Below are 17,159 nucleotides of genomic sequence, written 5' to 3'. Positions count from 1 at the left end.
TTGGAGGGAAAATCCCTCAACTGGTTTCAGTTGTGGGAGCTCAAAACAGAAAACCCAACATGGAGTGAATTCAAGAAGGCAGAGATGTCAGCCTGAATATGACCCCGATCTGCAATTTTGGTAGAAGATGAAGGTTCTTTGGCGCAAGAAAGCTGAAATAATGAAGATCTAAAGAGCAAAGAGGAGAGAGAGAGAGAGACCTAGGTGAATCAGAACTAAACAAATTTAGAGATCAAGAACCAGGATCAAGGTTGTGGAGACGACATTGATTGCAACTTTGCAAGAAAGCAAAAGAAACAAAGAATAAGGATGACTGAGAAAAAAAGAAAGAAACCTTTGCATGAGTATGTGAGGAAGGATGAAAATATGAAAGATACAAAGGGTTGGATTTCAAGAATTTCAACTGTCCCACGATCTCTACTCCTGCCCAAATCAGATTTGACCCGAGGCGCAGGTGGGTCAAGAGCCACCAGATTATGATCCTTGTATGGTGGTTAAGATAAAGGCCAGGATGGGTATTGTTCTACATATCCAGAACAGTGATGTGTGGGTAGTGGTGGATGTTACCTCAGAGATGAAGATGAGGGTGAAGAAGGAAGTGGTTCTGCAACCACAAAACATCAATGCAGTTCATGAGCCGGCAAGGGTTAGGACTGAGATGTAGTCTAAGTTGTTGACCCACCTCACTTTCGTTGCCTGAACCTCCAGACAATAACAGGGGTACACTGGCTATTACTACATTATTGGCTGAAATGAGTAGGGGAATGGTGGCATGCAGATTGTGCCACCCACAACAGATGCTGGAGCTGCTTGACCTGAGGTTAAGCATGAAGAGGGCTTGACCTCAATGGAATTTTACCTTGAGGACAAGGTGAGTGTTTTGAAGGGGGGGGGGGTGGTTATTGTTAGATAACCCATTAGCTTGTTAGTTATAATCAATAATTAGTTAGGTAGTTGGTTGCAATTAGAAAAGGGTATGAGGGTATCACATGTATAAGTAGAACAAGAGAGAGGAAAGGAGAGCAGATTGTCAATAGGAGAAGGATTGTACTTTTTGAGAGTAGGGAGAGTCCATGTTCTCTCGAATAACTTGGGAAATTCACTCAATCAATAAAAAGCTTCTATTCTTTTTCTCTTCTACTCATTCGGTTCCTATCACATTCTTCTTCCTTTCTTTCATTTTCCCCCAACTAATTTTATGATGGTTATATGACAGTAATTTTAAGTGAAAAGGTACATATACATATGCTAGTACTTGTTGGTTAGATAATGGTTGACTTTTAGGCAGAAAAGTTCCAATCATTTTTCCGATAAATGTACAACTGGAACACATCATTAGAGAATTTCTCTAAACCATAGCTTATGATAGTGTGTACATACTTTGTATTTTACTTATGGTCTGTTCTTTTCCTGATTGATGTTTTAGTGTCATTTACCACAAAAGGAGAAAGATGGAGAACATACCTGGGATTGACCAAGCTGCTGAGCCACCGGTTTCATCTCTCCCACCTGCTGATGTGCTGCATAATATGGAATCAGAACAAATGACTCCTTCAAAGTATTCTATTATTAGTAGGCAGGGGGTTGGTACCACAGGAAAACACATACCTTTGCTTACAAACCTCTTCAAAGTTGCTGTTAATGCTCCAGACACAATGTTTTTCCAGTATAGTGTATGGGAGTATTTCTGTCTCTGCATTTTCCCTTAAATCATATCTTAGGCTTTACCTTATAAAGGGATTTTCAGGTTACTATTTCTTTAGAAGATAAAAGAGTTGTTGAAAGCAAGGGCTTTGGGAGAAAAGTGATTGATAGGCTTTATGAAACATACTCTTCTGAACTTGGTGGAAAAAGGTTTGCCTATGATGGAGACAGAACTTTGTACACAGTGGGTCCCCTTCCACTAAATAAGTTTGATTTCAAAGTGTTGCTTGAGGACTCATTTGCAAAGTGGTAAGTCTGTTGTATGACTGTCTTAATACACCATGTTCTTTTACCTTAAAGCTTATACTGCTTCCATCTCTTGCAGTAGCGCTGATAGTGCTGGTGCTAATGGAGGCCTTCCTGAAGAAACTAAAAGGTCAAGACATTCTTTTAAGTCAAAGACATTCATGGTGGAGATAAGTTTTGTTACCAAAATACCCCTACAGTCCATTGCTCTTGCCGTCAAAGGGGTTGAGTCAGATGCTAATTCTCAAGATGCTTTGAAAGTGCTTGATATCATCCTGAGGCAGCATGCAGCAAACAGGTTACCCATAATTCCAAGATGTAACTTCAAATTTTCTTGAACAGAATTTAAATTTTAATCATAATCTCTCTGGTTGTACTGTACTTAGTTGAGCCATTTCTTTTGAATGTGAAGAGGGTGTCTCTTGGTAAGGCAATCTTTTTTCCATGATGATTCAAGAAATTTCACCGATGTTGGGGCTGGAGTAACGGGAGTTCGGGGTTTTCATTCCAGTTTTCGTCCTATGCAGGGAGGATTATCTCTGAATATGGGTAGGACTGCTTTCATACGTACTTGGAATATTATTATCATAATGTTATGTTGTTTCCCACTTTACATTCTTCAATTATTTTTTCTAGATGTGACAACAACAATGATCATAAAGCCTGGACCTGTAATTGATTTTCTCCTATCCAACCAGAATGTGAGGGATCCCCGTAATATTGATTGGGCAAAGGTGACAAACTTCTCCAGAAAGTTATGAATCAGCATTGCTAATTACCTATAAGGTTTTTTCTTTCTTGATAATCTGCAGGCCAAAAAAATGCTTAAAAATTTAAGGGTGCATGCAACACATCTTAACCAGGAATTTAAAATTTCTGGCTTGAGTGAGAAACCATGCATTCAGCAACTGTAAGTGCTTGTAATTTGAAAGTCAAGTGTCTATTATATTTTCTTGAAATCTAAATGTAATAGAGGAAAACAAAAGCTTTTGGGTCTCTTGACCCAAAAGCATTTGTGAGCCTGATTTCTTCCTTAGTTTTAGTATGAAGGTTAAAAATGGTGATGACAATAATGGAGGGCAGACAGTGGATATTACTGTATATGAGTATTTTGCCAAACACCGTGGCATAGAGCTGACATCATCTGCTTATCTTCCATGCCTGGATGTCGGGAAGCCAAAACGGCCCAACTATCTTCCCATGGAGGTTTGCAGATTGCTGTGTTTGACTATGTCTTGTGGTTCCACTTCTACTTTAATATGTATTGTATTATTTTGCTTTAACAATTTAACCTACCTTTGGACCAATTATTTCTGATTATCATGTTCTTCCCTTTTCTTTACCATTGGTGGACTAGCTATGTTCACTTGTTTCCCTCCAGCGGTATACAAAGGTATTGTCTCCAATGCAAAGAGCATCTTTTGTTGAAAAGTCACGCCAAAAGCCTCAAGATAGAATGAAAATTCTGACAAATGTAAGTTTTTAGTTATTGATATTTTTTTTATCTTTAATATGTTAAACTCATTAAACTATGTAATAGACTGTAGGACATTGTTGCTATGATGATGATCCTGTTCTTGCTGCATGTGGCATTTCCATTGAGAAGCAATTGACTCCGGTTGAAGGTCGTGTTCTTGAGACACCGAAGGTAAGTATTGACTGACAATGTAGTTTACATTTTTTGTGGGCACAGGAGAGATAGTTGGGGAGAGATAAAAGAGAAAGTGGTGTAAAGGAGTTGGCTTCCTTCAATTTATTTGAGAACTAAGTGCACACACTGATAAAATTCTTTGGGACAGTTGAAGGTTGGCAAGAATGATGATTGCTTCCCTCTTAACGGAAGGTGGAACTTTAATAAAAAGGTATTGTGTTATTCTTTTACATTCAGAAAGTGTTTTAAGATTTCCTTTTTGATTGTTATTAAAAAATTTATTAGCTAGTTTCATAATTGATGTTGTTGTATTTCCATTTTTATAGACACTTGTACAACCATCACATATTGATTTTTGGGCTGTTGTCAACTTTTCTGCACGCTGTGATACTAGTTACATATCGAGGGAGCTGATCAAATGTGGAATGAGCAAGGGCATTGTATGTTGCCGTGCATTGTTCTAATGTGTGATACTATATTAATATGCTTTCTTGTTCTTTATTTGATTACTCTGTTTTACATATACTTAAATATCTACACAGAACATTGAACGACCATATACTTTGATAGAGGAAGAACCACAGTTGAGAAGATCTGACCCTCTTACAAGGGTTGACAAAATGTTTGACCTGCTTACATCTAAACTTACTAAAGAACCAAGGTTGATTCTTTGTGTCTTGCCAGAGAGGAAAAACTGTAATATATATGGTATATATCTTTAGGCGAAATTTTTCAGGGTTTTCTTTGCATTGAATCTTTTTTATTTACCTTATGTTCTTTCACCAACTTTTAGGACCTTGGAAAAGGAAGTGTCTGAGTGATTTTGGTGTTGTAACACAGTGCATTTCCCCCGTCAAGATGACTGATCAATACCTTACCAATGTACTTCTTAAAATTAATTCTAAGGTAACAGTACTTTTCAACTCTGATATTCAAAACATAATAACAATATGCATAGTTTGAAACTTTGAATAGTTTTGTATACCGGCCTTCAATATAGCTCGGAGGAATAAATTCTCTGCTGGCTATAGAGCATTCTGGGCATCTTCCCATAATTAAAGATACCCCAACAATGATTTTGGGTATGGATGTTTCTCACAGTTCCCTTGGTCGAGCAGATATTCCATCAGTTGCTGCAGTAAGGCCATTTTTGTTTTGTACCATTATCTATTTGTGTTTTTGTTATCACTGCAGCTCATTAATATGATGTATAATGTTCGATTGTAGGTTGTTGGATCTCGATGTTGGCCATTGATTTCTAGATATAGAGCATCTGTGAGAACGCAGCCATCTAAGGTGGAGATGATTGATTCTCTATGCAAGCCTTTGGATGATGGGAGTGATGATGGTATTATCAGGTTGGAGTAAAATCGTATATTGGACTACTGTTGTTTTGCATTTATTAGGGAAATTTGCTTGAAGCAAAAGTACCCTTAATTTCTTACCAGGTTAAGGTCCGATGGTCCATATACTTAATGAAAGAGCGAAACACACAGAAGTTGATTGGCATTTTATTCAAGGAAATATACAGAGAGTGCTTGTATAGATAGTTGACATGTTAAACTAGGGAATAGATAGTTCGTTGACAACTTCACAAAGACAGCTAATGGATTGAGGTTGATTACCTTTGTAAAAAGTTGGGCCTTATTAACATTGATGATCTAACTTGAGGGAGAGTGTTGAGAGTATAGTGTATATGCATGTGACTGATGCAAAGGGTATCTATGTCCTTTGCACTACGTTATATTGCATTGTACTACTTTAACAGAGACTTCAACCAAATTGGTTACAGTTTCCCAAACATTTATCTATTTCACAGATTTCATTTCAATATTAGAAATAAAAATAAAAAGGACAAACAATTTAATTTGCCTAAAAATTAGTGAAAAAAAAATAAAAGACTGCAACATGTAATAATAAACACACAAGTCAACATCATGAATGATTTTAACATATTACTAGTCTAGACCAAGGGATTTAGTTGAGTTTTTAAAGTTTCATGTATTTCTCTCCTAAATCTGAAAGTTCATGCTGGCTACTTCAAATTCAGGGAGTTGGTACATTTTTTGTTTTTGTTTATTATTGTAACTGCTTTTAAATATCATTATATGAATAATGATAATTTCTTAATGCTTATCTTAGGCTCTGCTTTTAAATATCTTAAGTGTTCTAATGTTTTAATGTCCTCTCCTTTTCCCAGTAGTGAATTACTAATTTGATACAACCAAAAAAAAAAATACCAACTGCACATAATGTTAAACAATAACACTTAATTATTGTTCATTCATCTGATAATTTTACACCAAAAGATGTGCATCCTGTTACATGAAAAAATGATTTTTTACCAGTCGGACACCACATTAATGCATCCCCACATCAATTCCTTTAACAGAGTTCTGTCCATTATGCTGTCTGTGTATCCAATGATATACTCAATACTCATTGTCCCAAAACCTGATGTCCATTAGATTATTGTAATGTTAGCAATTATATACATTGTTTATGTGTGTCACGACTTAATGTACAAGATGCATTACGATGACATTTTTAATTTTTTCTCTATTGATTGTGGCTTGGACATGTATGTGGATTTCAAATTCTTAATATAATGGATGGTTTGAATGATATTTCTTTTTGCAGAGAATTGCTTCTAGATTTCTATAATTCAAGTAATAGACGCAAACCAACTCAAATTATTGTCTTCAGGTGTCATTCTATCACTGTTACATTTGATAGATATACATGTTCTTTGGGTGAATTAAACTGTTTGTAGATCAAGCATTAAAAGCTTGATGCTGATATTACCCATTATAATATCTATAAATCATTAATTTGTTTTATGCTGCACTACTTATATTTGTTATAAGGGAATATTTCAAATATTTACTATCAACTTTTTTTAAAAAAATAAATTGAGAAAATTAGTATTGTTGGATTAATTATGAGATGGATATTTTTCCATACATATTTGAAATTTAATATCCTGTCATGCTACTGATTGCCTGTGAATCTCTGCCTGTTGCTATTGGCTGTACAGGACTGTCAAAGTATTACACTTAGGTGTTTGCATATTTTTCTAGAGCAACTCCTTGTAAATGCAGTGTAGTGAAATACAAGATTCAAAATACCTTGATGAAGATGTTTGTATGTTTTCCTGTGGTTTGATGTATGGCTGTTGACTGGTGTAATTAGAAGATTTTGTTTTCATATTTTCTATGGAATTCAATCTTGTGTCAATTGTATATCTTTTTGTTCCTTGAGAGATCTATGTTGACAGATGTATATTTATTTACATGAATAATTACAGTCATTCTATGATCATTGGAGTTACAAATCAATCAAATAATTCAATCAACAACAAATAATCTATACATACTTTAAATGTATAATTTAGGGAAACTAATGATATTCAACAATACCCAACTTATTATTTCTAAATAATAGTATGAATTGTACCAGCATTTGATGAATGGTTAAGTTTAAATTTTGTGAAATATGTACTTATTTTTGGTTGTCTCATTATGCTTTGTCTTGTGTATTGTTTGGTATTTATATAGTCTCTAAACTCTGTTTCATATTCAGGGATGGAGTTGGTGAATCACAATTTAAACAAGTTTTGAATATTGAGCTTAGCCAGATAATCAAGGTTAGGATGCAAGCCTTTCATTGTTCAGTTTCGTTATCTGATCCTTGTAGTTACACACTGTTCCCAGTGCATGTTTGGATTACTTATTTTGCTCTTATAGGAAAAAACAGAAAAAGATAAATCTTTCTTTGGAGTCTACTTGTTTTAAAACAATTTCCAAGCTTTTCTTAAAACAAAATAAACTAATTCAAAATTTACCCAAAAAAAGGAAAGATAATGGAAACATGCACCTGATTAATGATACACCTTTGTTGATGCTTCCTAATTCAAGGATGATGATAAACTATTCTAATTACAGGCCTATCAACATCTTGGTGAGGTTAATGTTCCCAAGTTCACTGTAATTGTGGCACAGAAAAATCATCATACGAAGCTGTTTCTGGCTAATGGTCTGGAAAATGTTCCTCCTGGTATGCTACCTGTCCTGTTTATCTCCATATGGGTAACACAAAGGATTATTTTAATATAATTTTTCCTCTTCAGGGACGGTTGTTGACACAACAATCGTGCATCCAAGAAATTATGATTTCTACATGTGTGCTCATGCAGGGATGATTGTAAGTTTAGCTATCTAGATTCCACACCTTTTTTTTTTTACTTTCATTTATCTTCATTTTTCAAGCCTTTCTGCTGCATATGGTTCCGGTGAAATATTTAACTGCCAATTAAATTGATGTTTCATCTTTTTTCACATGCCTTCCTTTTTCCTTTCCTCTCCAAATAATAGGGCACATCTAGGCCTGTACATTATCACGTGCTGCTTGATGAGATTGGTTTCTCAGCAGATGACTTGCAAAATTTGATCTATTCGCTATCCTATGTGTATGCACTCTACCTTTTGTTTATACATTATTTGACCTACCTCCAAATTGTCTTGCTTAGTAGTTTTTCCCCCTTATCTCAGGAACCAAAGGAGCACAACTGCAACCTCAGTTGGTAATTTCCTCTACGCCTCTGAAAAATAACTATTGAATTGTCTTTTACCTGAGAGAAGTGGTTAGTGTGTTTTATAATAATGTCCCCTTTCAATTTTTTTCTTCAGTGGCACCTATATGCTATGCCCACCATGCTGCAGCTCAGTTGGGACAATTTTTGAGTTCTGATGATTTATCAAAAACATCTTCAAGTCCTGCATTAGAGGGAAACACCCCCATCCCAGAGCTTCCAAGGTTGCATTCGAATGTCCAGAGTACCATGTTCTTCTGTTGAGGTGTAGAGTGCTGGCAGGTCCTAAAAATTTAGTAAAAAATTTTTGATGATCAATCAAAGTGTAAATATCTCTGGGATGTACATTTTAGTATCCATGCGAACATAGGAACCCCAAATTTTGTTTGATGGGGAGATGGATTTGTTGGCATGGGTCTAGACAATATATGTAGTTAGAAAATATTTTCTATCATCGATATGAAAATTTCCCATAATTTGGGTATTTGTAGGTATTCTATTCAAAATTTAATATTTACTTAATTTTAAAAATATATTACCCATTAAAATAAAGTAATATGATGAGTTACTTATTAATTTTATTTTTATGTAAAATTTTATAAAATTGATCATAATAAAAACATTTAAATTAATGGTTAAATTAGTCAATTTTATATTTTATAAAAAGTTATTAAATAGAATAAACGTTTAAATTTAACCACTAGGAGAGCGTATTGGACATTAATTTTGGCAGAGGTTGAAAATTGAATTAAATTGTTTTTAAACAGCTAAATTGATTTGAAAAAAAAATGAAAATTGATTAACTTAAAAAAGAATTTAACTGAAAATTAATCAAATTTAAAATTAAAAAATTAGTATTTTGTATTACAGTTTGATTAGATTTTCATATTTTATTCTTAAAATTGAACCAAAATAAATTCATTACATTTTTAATAAACTTATATTACTTTTGTTGTGTTTTCATATAAAATTAATTTTTATTTAATTTTATTATAGCATTATATAAATATATAGTGCATCACTTCTATTTAATTTAATTATTTTTTTAATTGAATATTTTTCTTTATCAATAATTTATCATTTTTTTAAATAATTTTATCTTTTGAATTATCATTTCTTTATTATATTATTTTAACAAAGTTATTTCAAACTTTGTGCTACTAATTATTCTAAATTTAAAAATAGATTAAAAATTATATAATGAATGATTTTAAAAAATAAAATTAATAAACTAAAAAAATCCAAACGAAATAGATAATTTGTGCTTCAAGTTAATTCAATATTTAAATTATATTCAAATCAAACTGGCACGTACTATTCTTGTATGCGGTTGTAATGACTTTTTGGAGAAAAATCGAACCCACTCCGGAATACCTTGATTTTTTTTTTTTTTATAATAAAAATGAATACATTAAGTTTTGGGACGTCACGGAAGCACAGTAAAATTACCCAATAAATTTGTCCTAAATTATTTATAATTTATTATATACCATTTATTTCACACTCAATATATATAATATAAAATAAAAAAAGTAAAATTACGTAATTCATATCATTAATAATTACTCTTTAACTATTACTAGTACAACTATAATTATTTAAATATTGTTCTCATGTTAAATATATAAATTGAGCTTAACAAAATAATTAAAATTTACTATTAAATTTAAATTAAATAATAATACTACAAATTTAAATTTTAAAATATTTACTTTCAACTTCTATTTAATATATTTTTATATTTTATTAATTACAATTATTTTTAATCTTTCTACATATATTGTTATTTACTAAATTAATTATAAATATTATTATTTTATGACCTCTATGTTACAAGTAATTTTTAAATTATTCTCATCTATTTCACAAATTATTTTTATTTTTAAACATATAATTTTAATCACTATAATAATTTTATAATTAAATAGTAACTTCAAAATATTTTATAATTTTTAAAACAAATTACTAACCCGATAGAAATAAGCTACTTCAATCTAGTGCCTTTGAGCAGCCTAATAACATTCAATTTCGTGTTTTACATAGGTATATAAATGGGATAAAAGAGGGTATCCACTGTAATAGTTATTTTTAAGATAAAATATTATCTTATGACACGTATAAATAATCAACTAGTATCATTTTCTAATTGACGATAACACTATCAATTTTTAAATCAATGATATTGGTATCGACTCTTTTAGAGTGATACTCTGTTGCGCTCGACATGTGACATCATTTCTCTCATTTTGTACTTTTTTAGGCTATAAAGGCTTATAAGTAACACATGTCAAAAGATGAGTTAATATTCATATGAAAGAGACAATACTTGTTTGAAAAATTAAAAAAAGTCTCACTCATACCGATGCAAGACACTAACGTGACAAAAAAGTGATAGAGAAATAATTTTGAACTATACTAATTTAAAAAATGCTTCTTAAAATTGTATTATTTTTTTGTTACTGACATAATTCACTTTTAATGAACACATTGAGTGATTTTTTTACTCATTATTTGTTGCACACAGAATCAACATTGTGTAAATAATTAATTGAAATGAGACCATTTTCAAGTGGTTGAATGGGTCTCGATGCACATATTAAATTAGTTTACATTATTTTTTGGTACATTTATTAATATTCTTTCATTTAAAGCCTTCAGGATGTTTTCAATATGCAAAGAAGCAGATATTTTAGAATATCATCAAGCTCAAAGAAGTGAACTTTAATTTTAAATATTGAAAGCAGAGTAAAAAACTACAATCTGGTAGGAAGTGATCGTCATGTGAAGTAATGATAAGTGATGATTTCTATGCAGAACAAATAAATGATATAGAGAAAAAATATGGAATTAGTAGATATTTGAGAAAGAGAGCTTGAAATTTCATTGGAATGCACAACTTTTAGAGGAATTTTCATTATAAAATCTTTAACATTAATGATTTATTTGAAGAGTTTGGAGTTGTGATAAATCCACCAAAGAAAATGACAGTGAAAGGAATAAAAATGCATGAAAATAATGGTTAATCACGAATTTTGATGCATTCTGAGGTGTAGATTTCATAAGGAACCATTAGAAGAATCTAAAATGCAAAAGTAGAAAGGAAAGAAACTTTAAGTGAATTATGAAGTAGCGAGACAAGACACTTGATTTTCAATATTTCCATATTTTGAGCTTAAATTGCTAAGGGTTTAGGCGTGAGCCGTGGGACATCAAAATCATGATGTCTATAATTTTTGACACATGAAACCATTAATTGTTGCATGAGTTGGGAGTCTCAGTTTCTAATGTCTTCTCTTTCCATATGACAAGAAAGAAGTAATTTGCTACCATCTATTTGCTCTGGGAATCTTCTAGAATATTCTAGAATGATAGACAAAGGCAAGATGACAACATAGTAGTGACTCATCTTTCTCTGATGAATTCTATAACTAGGTGGTTTGCTGCTGAATTTACAATCTTTTTGTCCATTTTCTTATATTTTCTAATTTAGTGGTAGTTGTAGGATTTTGTAAGCAGCTAATAATAAGAGTTTTAGAGGTCCAGAAATGGATATAAAATATATGTATGGTACTATGATATAGTAATATGGTGATTTCTTACAAAGGAAGAAATGAAGGCCAACATTGAATTAGTGAAGCAGATCTAGAGAAGGAAAAATATATGTAACAGAAATGTCATTAAGTCCAAAGAAAGAAGAGAGAAGTTCTACCAAAATTTCTACACCTTTCCTTTTTCTCTATCCTCATTATATATTAACTTCAATTACCACATGAATTCTCTCAAAGTCTGATTGCCTTTCTTGTGCGTGCATTTTTAGAGATTACGTCATTTTCCTCACCTTTTCCTATGCCTCATATGGAGTAGATTTCTTGTTGCCTTCTCTAACTAACTCATTATTTTTATGTGTCTCTTTGTACAATGACTCTTCTATTCCCATAGCTGATTTCTTTCTAGTTCTATATTCTCTCATTTTTTTATTGAAGGTTCATTGGAAACAAAGAGTTGAAGCTTCAATTGATGACTCCTCATAGTTACATCTCTCTTTCTCTCATTTTTATTTTTCTTTATTGTGTTTTGCTGAATTCCTAGGTTAGGATAGGATAGAATAAAGATTTGAACTTTTGTAAACTTGTCTCTTGTGAATCTAATTTGATTTTTCATGTGAATTGATATGTTTTACTTCTGAATGTAATTAATGTTGCATTGAATTTAGAACATTTTTGCACAATGGACACATTGATTTTGTAACACCCTCAATTTTGTGACCCTTGTATGGAAAAATAGGAGTTTTGGTGCAGGATATCTCGCTGTAGCAAGATGTGTGTTGTTGTGGCAAGGAAGAGCGTCTAGAATCAGGTTCTCTGATACTCTCGCTATAGCGAAGAACTCTCGCTGCAGCGAGAATGACAGAACAAAGAATTTTTTTTTTATTTTTTTGCTGCAACGAGAGGAGGGCTTGTTGTAGCGAGAATATCTTGAATTAAGGGGTATTTAAGGGTCTTTAACCTAGAAAGCTTGGATTACAATCCAAAATCTCGATCCCCCTCTGTTCTATCTGATCTCTCACCCTCTCTTCTCTGAAATTCTCCTCTAAATTTTAATCTTCCTTTGAATCTGGGCTTGGGAGCTCAACTATTCAGATCCAAGAAACCTTAACCCCTAGACAATATTCTCTACCAGGACGTTTGTGCCTTTCCCTTGGATCTCTAAGAAAGCTTGATCTGAAAGACCCATTTACAGGTAAGGGGAGTTGATCCCAAACCCTAAGTCTTATCTATGTAGTTTAACATAGGAAACTCAACTACTTGATTCTAAGTAACAAAATTGTAAGGTTTTTCTGTAAAATCATAGTGTAGAAAATGGATTTCTTGTGAGAAAACCCCCTTTTGAACCCTAACTTCGGTATTTTATTTTGGGTAATAGAACCCTAATGATTCTCTAAATTGTATTACTAAAAATGAAATTTTGGGTATGAGGATCCAATAATTTAATCCAAAATTCATTTAGATAAAATTTTATAGTGAAAAAATGAGTAACTAAACTTTTGAGGAATTTTTAAGATTTTACTATTATTTATATATGAACAAGTAATATTGAACTTTAGAATAGAAAATCTTATTAATGCTAAGAAAGTGTGTATGTTGGATTTGTACGATTGGGTTGAGTTCGAAGGTGTCTGACTTCTGGCACATTGTATTGATCTGTGTGAAATTGTTTGAGGATCTTCTGTGTTAGATAAATGTTTGTTGTTGACTGAGATATGTTAAAATGGATGAAATTAGGTTATTGATGAAAAGTAAATGATATGACATGATGAAGGAATTATGAGAGATGTGATTATAATATGTGAATCAGATAAAGTGATGGGTGTTATTATGACACAGGTATTTTGGTACATCGAAATGTGTACTCATAATACATGTATTATAATACATTAAGTTGTGTAATCAAGACTCACATGTTATGACACGTTGATCCAAAGAAGGATATAGAGAAAAATGAGAAATGTTGAGAAATAGAAAGAGAAAGAGAAATGGAATAAGTATAGATAGTTCTAAAGATACATTGAGGGTGTGGAAGATGGGAGCAATTGAGAAATCTGGAAAAAATAAGGGTGGTGGATGTCTTTCTATGATTGGACAAAAATTAATAAAAATAGAGAGAAAAGACACCACAGGTCTCACACTCATTTCCTAACATAAACCCTTGACTACACCTTTGCTAAAAGGGGTTGGGTCGGCACACGTGTGTATATGTGTTGCTACAGCTAACCAGTAGCTATCTATACTATGAAGTCCTTAAGGGATCACAGGGGCAATGATATGAAAGTGTAATAAATGTGAAATTGTGATGAATATGAAGTAGTATATAGATTGTATGATTATAATATATGCATTGTAACATATCGATTAATGTTGTTAAGATATATGTGTTGTAATACATCGACAGGTGTGATTAGGACACATGTATTGTAACATATTGATTGATGTGATAGAATACATGTATTATGACATACAGATTAGTGTAGAAAATATAAGTCATAAATAATTACAAAAATGATTGATTTGTTGGATGTGTGCTCAACTTTGATAATGATTTGTGTATTTTGAGTGTTATTGTTAATTGATATGTGTTAGAAATATGTTAGCCAATATTTCCTGTACTATATAAATTTTATGTTAAATAAGAGATTTAGTGGGACGGGAGATGCTCACCATTACTAATATTTTTAGGTAATAAAAGTGAAGAGATAAAGAAGGCTGATCCGTTCTAGGATCATAATCTAGTGGTATTGGAAGGAAAACTACTTTGTAGGGACTAGAACAGTTTGAGAAATTATAATATTTTATTCTAATTACATTTCATGTTGACCAAGTTATATAAATATTTCTTAATGTCAAATTTTAGAATTTATAATGCTTTGGCGAATTTTGTTGTAACAAATAATTTGGAGACGTTCTTAATGATATTCTAAACTTATATGTATACATTGTGAACCAAATAATTTCCTAGAGGTAAATTTAAGTTTTATTTATTACTTTAAAGTCTTAAAATTATTTCTTTGGAAATTTACTTTGGAATCTTATATAATTTTCATAGAAGAAATGTAAGTTTTGTTTTTATTCAATTCTTAAATCTATGAAATAGAACAAAATTATTTTATTTTCCCCATTTATTATAAAAATTTATTTATTTACTTTTATACGAAATTGAGGATATTACAGGTTTAATTTTCAAATACGAGGTAAAACTTCTTTGATCTCTAATTACCTAAACATAGGAGTTAGATATTAGTGTAATTATTATTAATTCTTGCACTTAAATGCTGTTTTTGATTATATCTACCTAAAACATTAGAATTTATAATTCAGAATTAGTGAAAGTACTATAACATTGGATTTTATTATACTAGAGAGTTAGATGTAATGATATCTTAAAAACTAAGTTAGAATGTGTTTTATCCATGGATGAGAATCTCAAATAAAATCTAATTCCTAACCATATTGTGTAACACCTTAATTTTAATTTCAATAAGTAGTAATTTCACAAATTTGGAATAATAAAAGTTTTTACAAAGTATTTCAAAATGAGGGAAGGGTTACAAGTTTCACATCAAATCACTGTTACAGGACTAGTTCATTTACAATGTTTTTCAAATTAATTTCCTTAGTCCTATAGCAATTCATCCGTCCCTTCACTGAGTCTGGTGATGATCGTCTTGATTACCTGAAAAATGAATGTAAGGGTGAGTACTCTACATTACAAAAAAAAAAACACATAGTCAGCATAGAGTCTCACCTCCAGTACAATTCCAATACATTAAACAAATACAATCACAAGCAGCATTATCACACAGCTCATGTCAATTTAACACCGATGCACTCATGGCATCGACAACTTTTCACATTCAAAATTACAATTAATAACAATCCTGTGCACACACACGTCAGGCATACTCACTGTGGCACTGTAATCATAGATTTACACCATGAATGGTCGCTGGTTACCCCCGCCTCACGGATACCACATGGGCAGTCATGGGTCACTCAGTAAAGGTAGTGGTCAGAGGTTTAGTCAGAAAGAAAGTGTGTGACCCGTGGTGCACCCGTTCCACAGTTGGTGTCACCACCACTCTCCCTTTCCCAAGGTATTGCTACCGTCCTCATCTTTCACACCCCTAATGTATTGCTGAACCATTCACAACACATTACAACGGTGCTAACAAGCCCATCCACACATTATTCCATTCACGCATGCAATAGTCATGCTTACACACGGCACATAGCCCACATTGCATTCAAATACATGGCACTAGGCCCACATTCATTTCATATTACACAGTGCATAGCCAATATTCATCTACATTACATGGCCCTCGGGCCCACATTTGTTCATATTATTCATTCTATCATGCAACATCTAGCATACAATTCATATTCATCAATTTCAGATAACACATACAATGTTCACATATCAATGCTCATGGCCCACATTACATTTCTCAATCAACTCATTCTTTGCATATTTTCTACCTTCTAACCCAGCCACAACTCCATATTCCATCAATTACACATAAAAAGAGTAGGATAGAGTTCCCCCTTACCTCGGATCGACGTCCCACACGCTAAATCCACCAAGAAGTGCTTTTCCTCACGGATTTCGTCCTAAACACATGGATAAAATTCATGAGAACCCAAGGAAACCCAGAAACAGAGAAAAATGAATGAGAAACGGAACCCTAACCATTAACACTCACCTCCAAGCGTTTCCTATAAGGATTCAACCTTCAATCAAGCTCCCAAACAACTTTGGAGGCAATGTAATCGGTAGAATAAGGTTTGGGAGTGAAGGGATCAGAGGAATTTTGAAGGAGAAGGGAGAAATGAAATCTCCCCGAACCCTAACCCCTTTAAATCCCTTCTGGTTGCGACACTCTCGCTACTGCGAGATATTCACCTCATTGCAGTGACACACCCTCACGCTGCAGCGAAAATCTCAGACGAAACTGCACCCTTGTTTCTGCAGAATCTCGCTATAGCAAGACTGTACCCAGAAATGCATTTCAAACTGTCGCTCTGTCGCTATAACGAGACGTCTCTCGCTACAGCGAGAAGGTGACAGTTTTGGTCCTTTCTCCCAGGGTCCTCTCACTGCAGCGAGGACAACCCAATATTATACCCTGCACTTAGGCACTTAGCCTATTTTCAGCCCAACTAGTTCAAACCCATCAATCATACATCTACACACACACACACACACACACACACACACACACACATATATATATATATATATATATATATATATACCAGATTACCCGAAGTGGATCAAGAGAACAAAAAATAACAGACTGAAAGGGAAATAGGTAGTAGCAAGACTACTAAATGAGATGCAGAAATGCAGAAGTTAACAGTGCAGTATGTAAATTGTAAGATTAAAACATAAGAAACTAGAACGGTGGTAGAA

General features: G+C 32.8%; 1 protein-coding gene across 3 annotated transcripts; it reads left to right on the top strand.

The window, feature by feature from the left end:
- The first annotated feature begins 1,411 nt into the window (after positions 1-1,411).
- On the top strand, positions 1,412-8,717 carry LOC113857033 (protein argonaute 16). Of its 3 annotated transcripts, none has more exons than XM_027488719.1 (22): positions 1,412-1,673; positions 1,748-1,950; positions 2,033-2,248; positions 2,363-2,499; positions 2,587-2,684; positions 2,763-2,860; positions 2,988-3,156; positions 3,308-3,424; positions 3,491-3,598; positions 3,750-3,812; positions 3,928-4,041; positions 4,144-4,309; positions 4,395-4,507; positions 4,602-4,739; positions 4,829-4,959; positions 6,242-6,307; positions 7,184-7,247; positions 7,546-7,657; positions 7,731-7,804; positions 7,975-8,069; positions 8,152-8,183; positions 8,290-8,717. In XM_027488719.1, the coding sequence occupies exons 1-22, from the start codon at positions 1,452-1,454 to the stop codon at positions 8,454-8,456; spliced, it is 2,703 nt and encodes a 900-aa protein (XP_027344520.1). In that variant the 5' UTR covers positions 1,412-1,451; the 3' UTR covers positions 8,457-8,717. The 3 variants fall into 3 exon arrangements, with proteins under 3 accessions (XP_027344520.1, XP_027344511.1, XP_027344503.1); XM_027488710.1 differs by having other exon boundaries at positions 2,030-2,248; XM_027488702.1 differs by having other exon boundaries at positions 1,748-1,953; positions 2,030-2,248.
- Positions 8,718-17,159: the final 8,442 nt, after the last annotated feature.

This window comes from Abrus precatorius, unplaced genomic scaffold (assembly GCF_003935025.1).
Source record: "Abrus precatorius isolate BTA unplaced genomic scaffold, Abrus_2018 Scaffold1, whole genome shotgun sequence".
NCBI classification, from domain to species: domain Eukaryota; kingdom Viridiplantae; phylum Streptophyta; class Magnoliopsida; order Fabales; family Fabaceae; genus Abrus; species Abrus precatorius.
The sequence above is the reverse complement of the archived record's forward strand: the minus strand, read 5'-3'. Positions and strand labels throughout refer to the sequence as shown.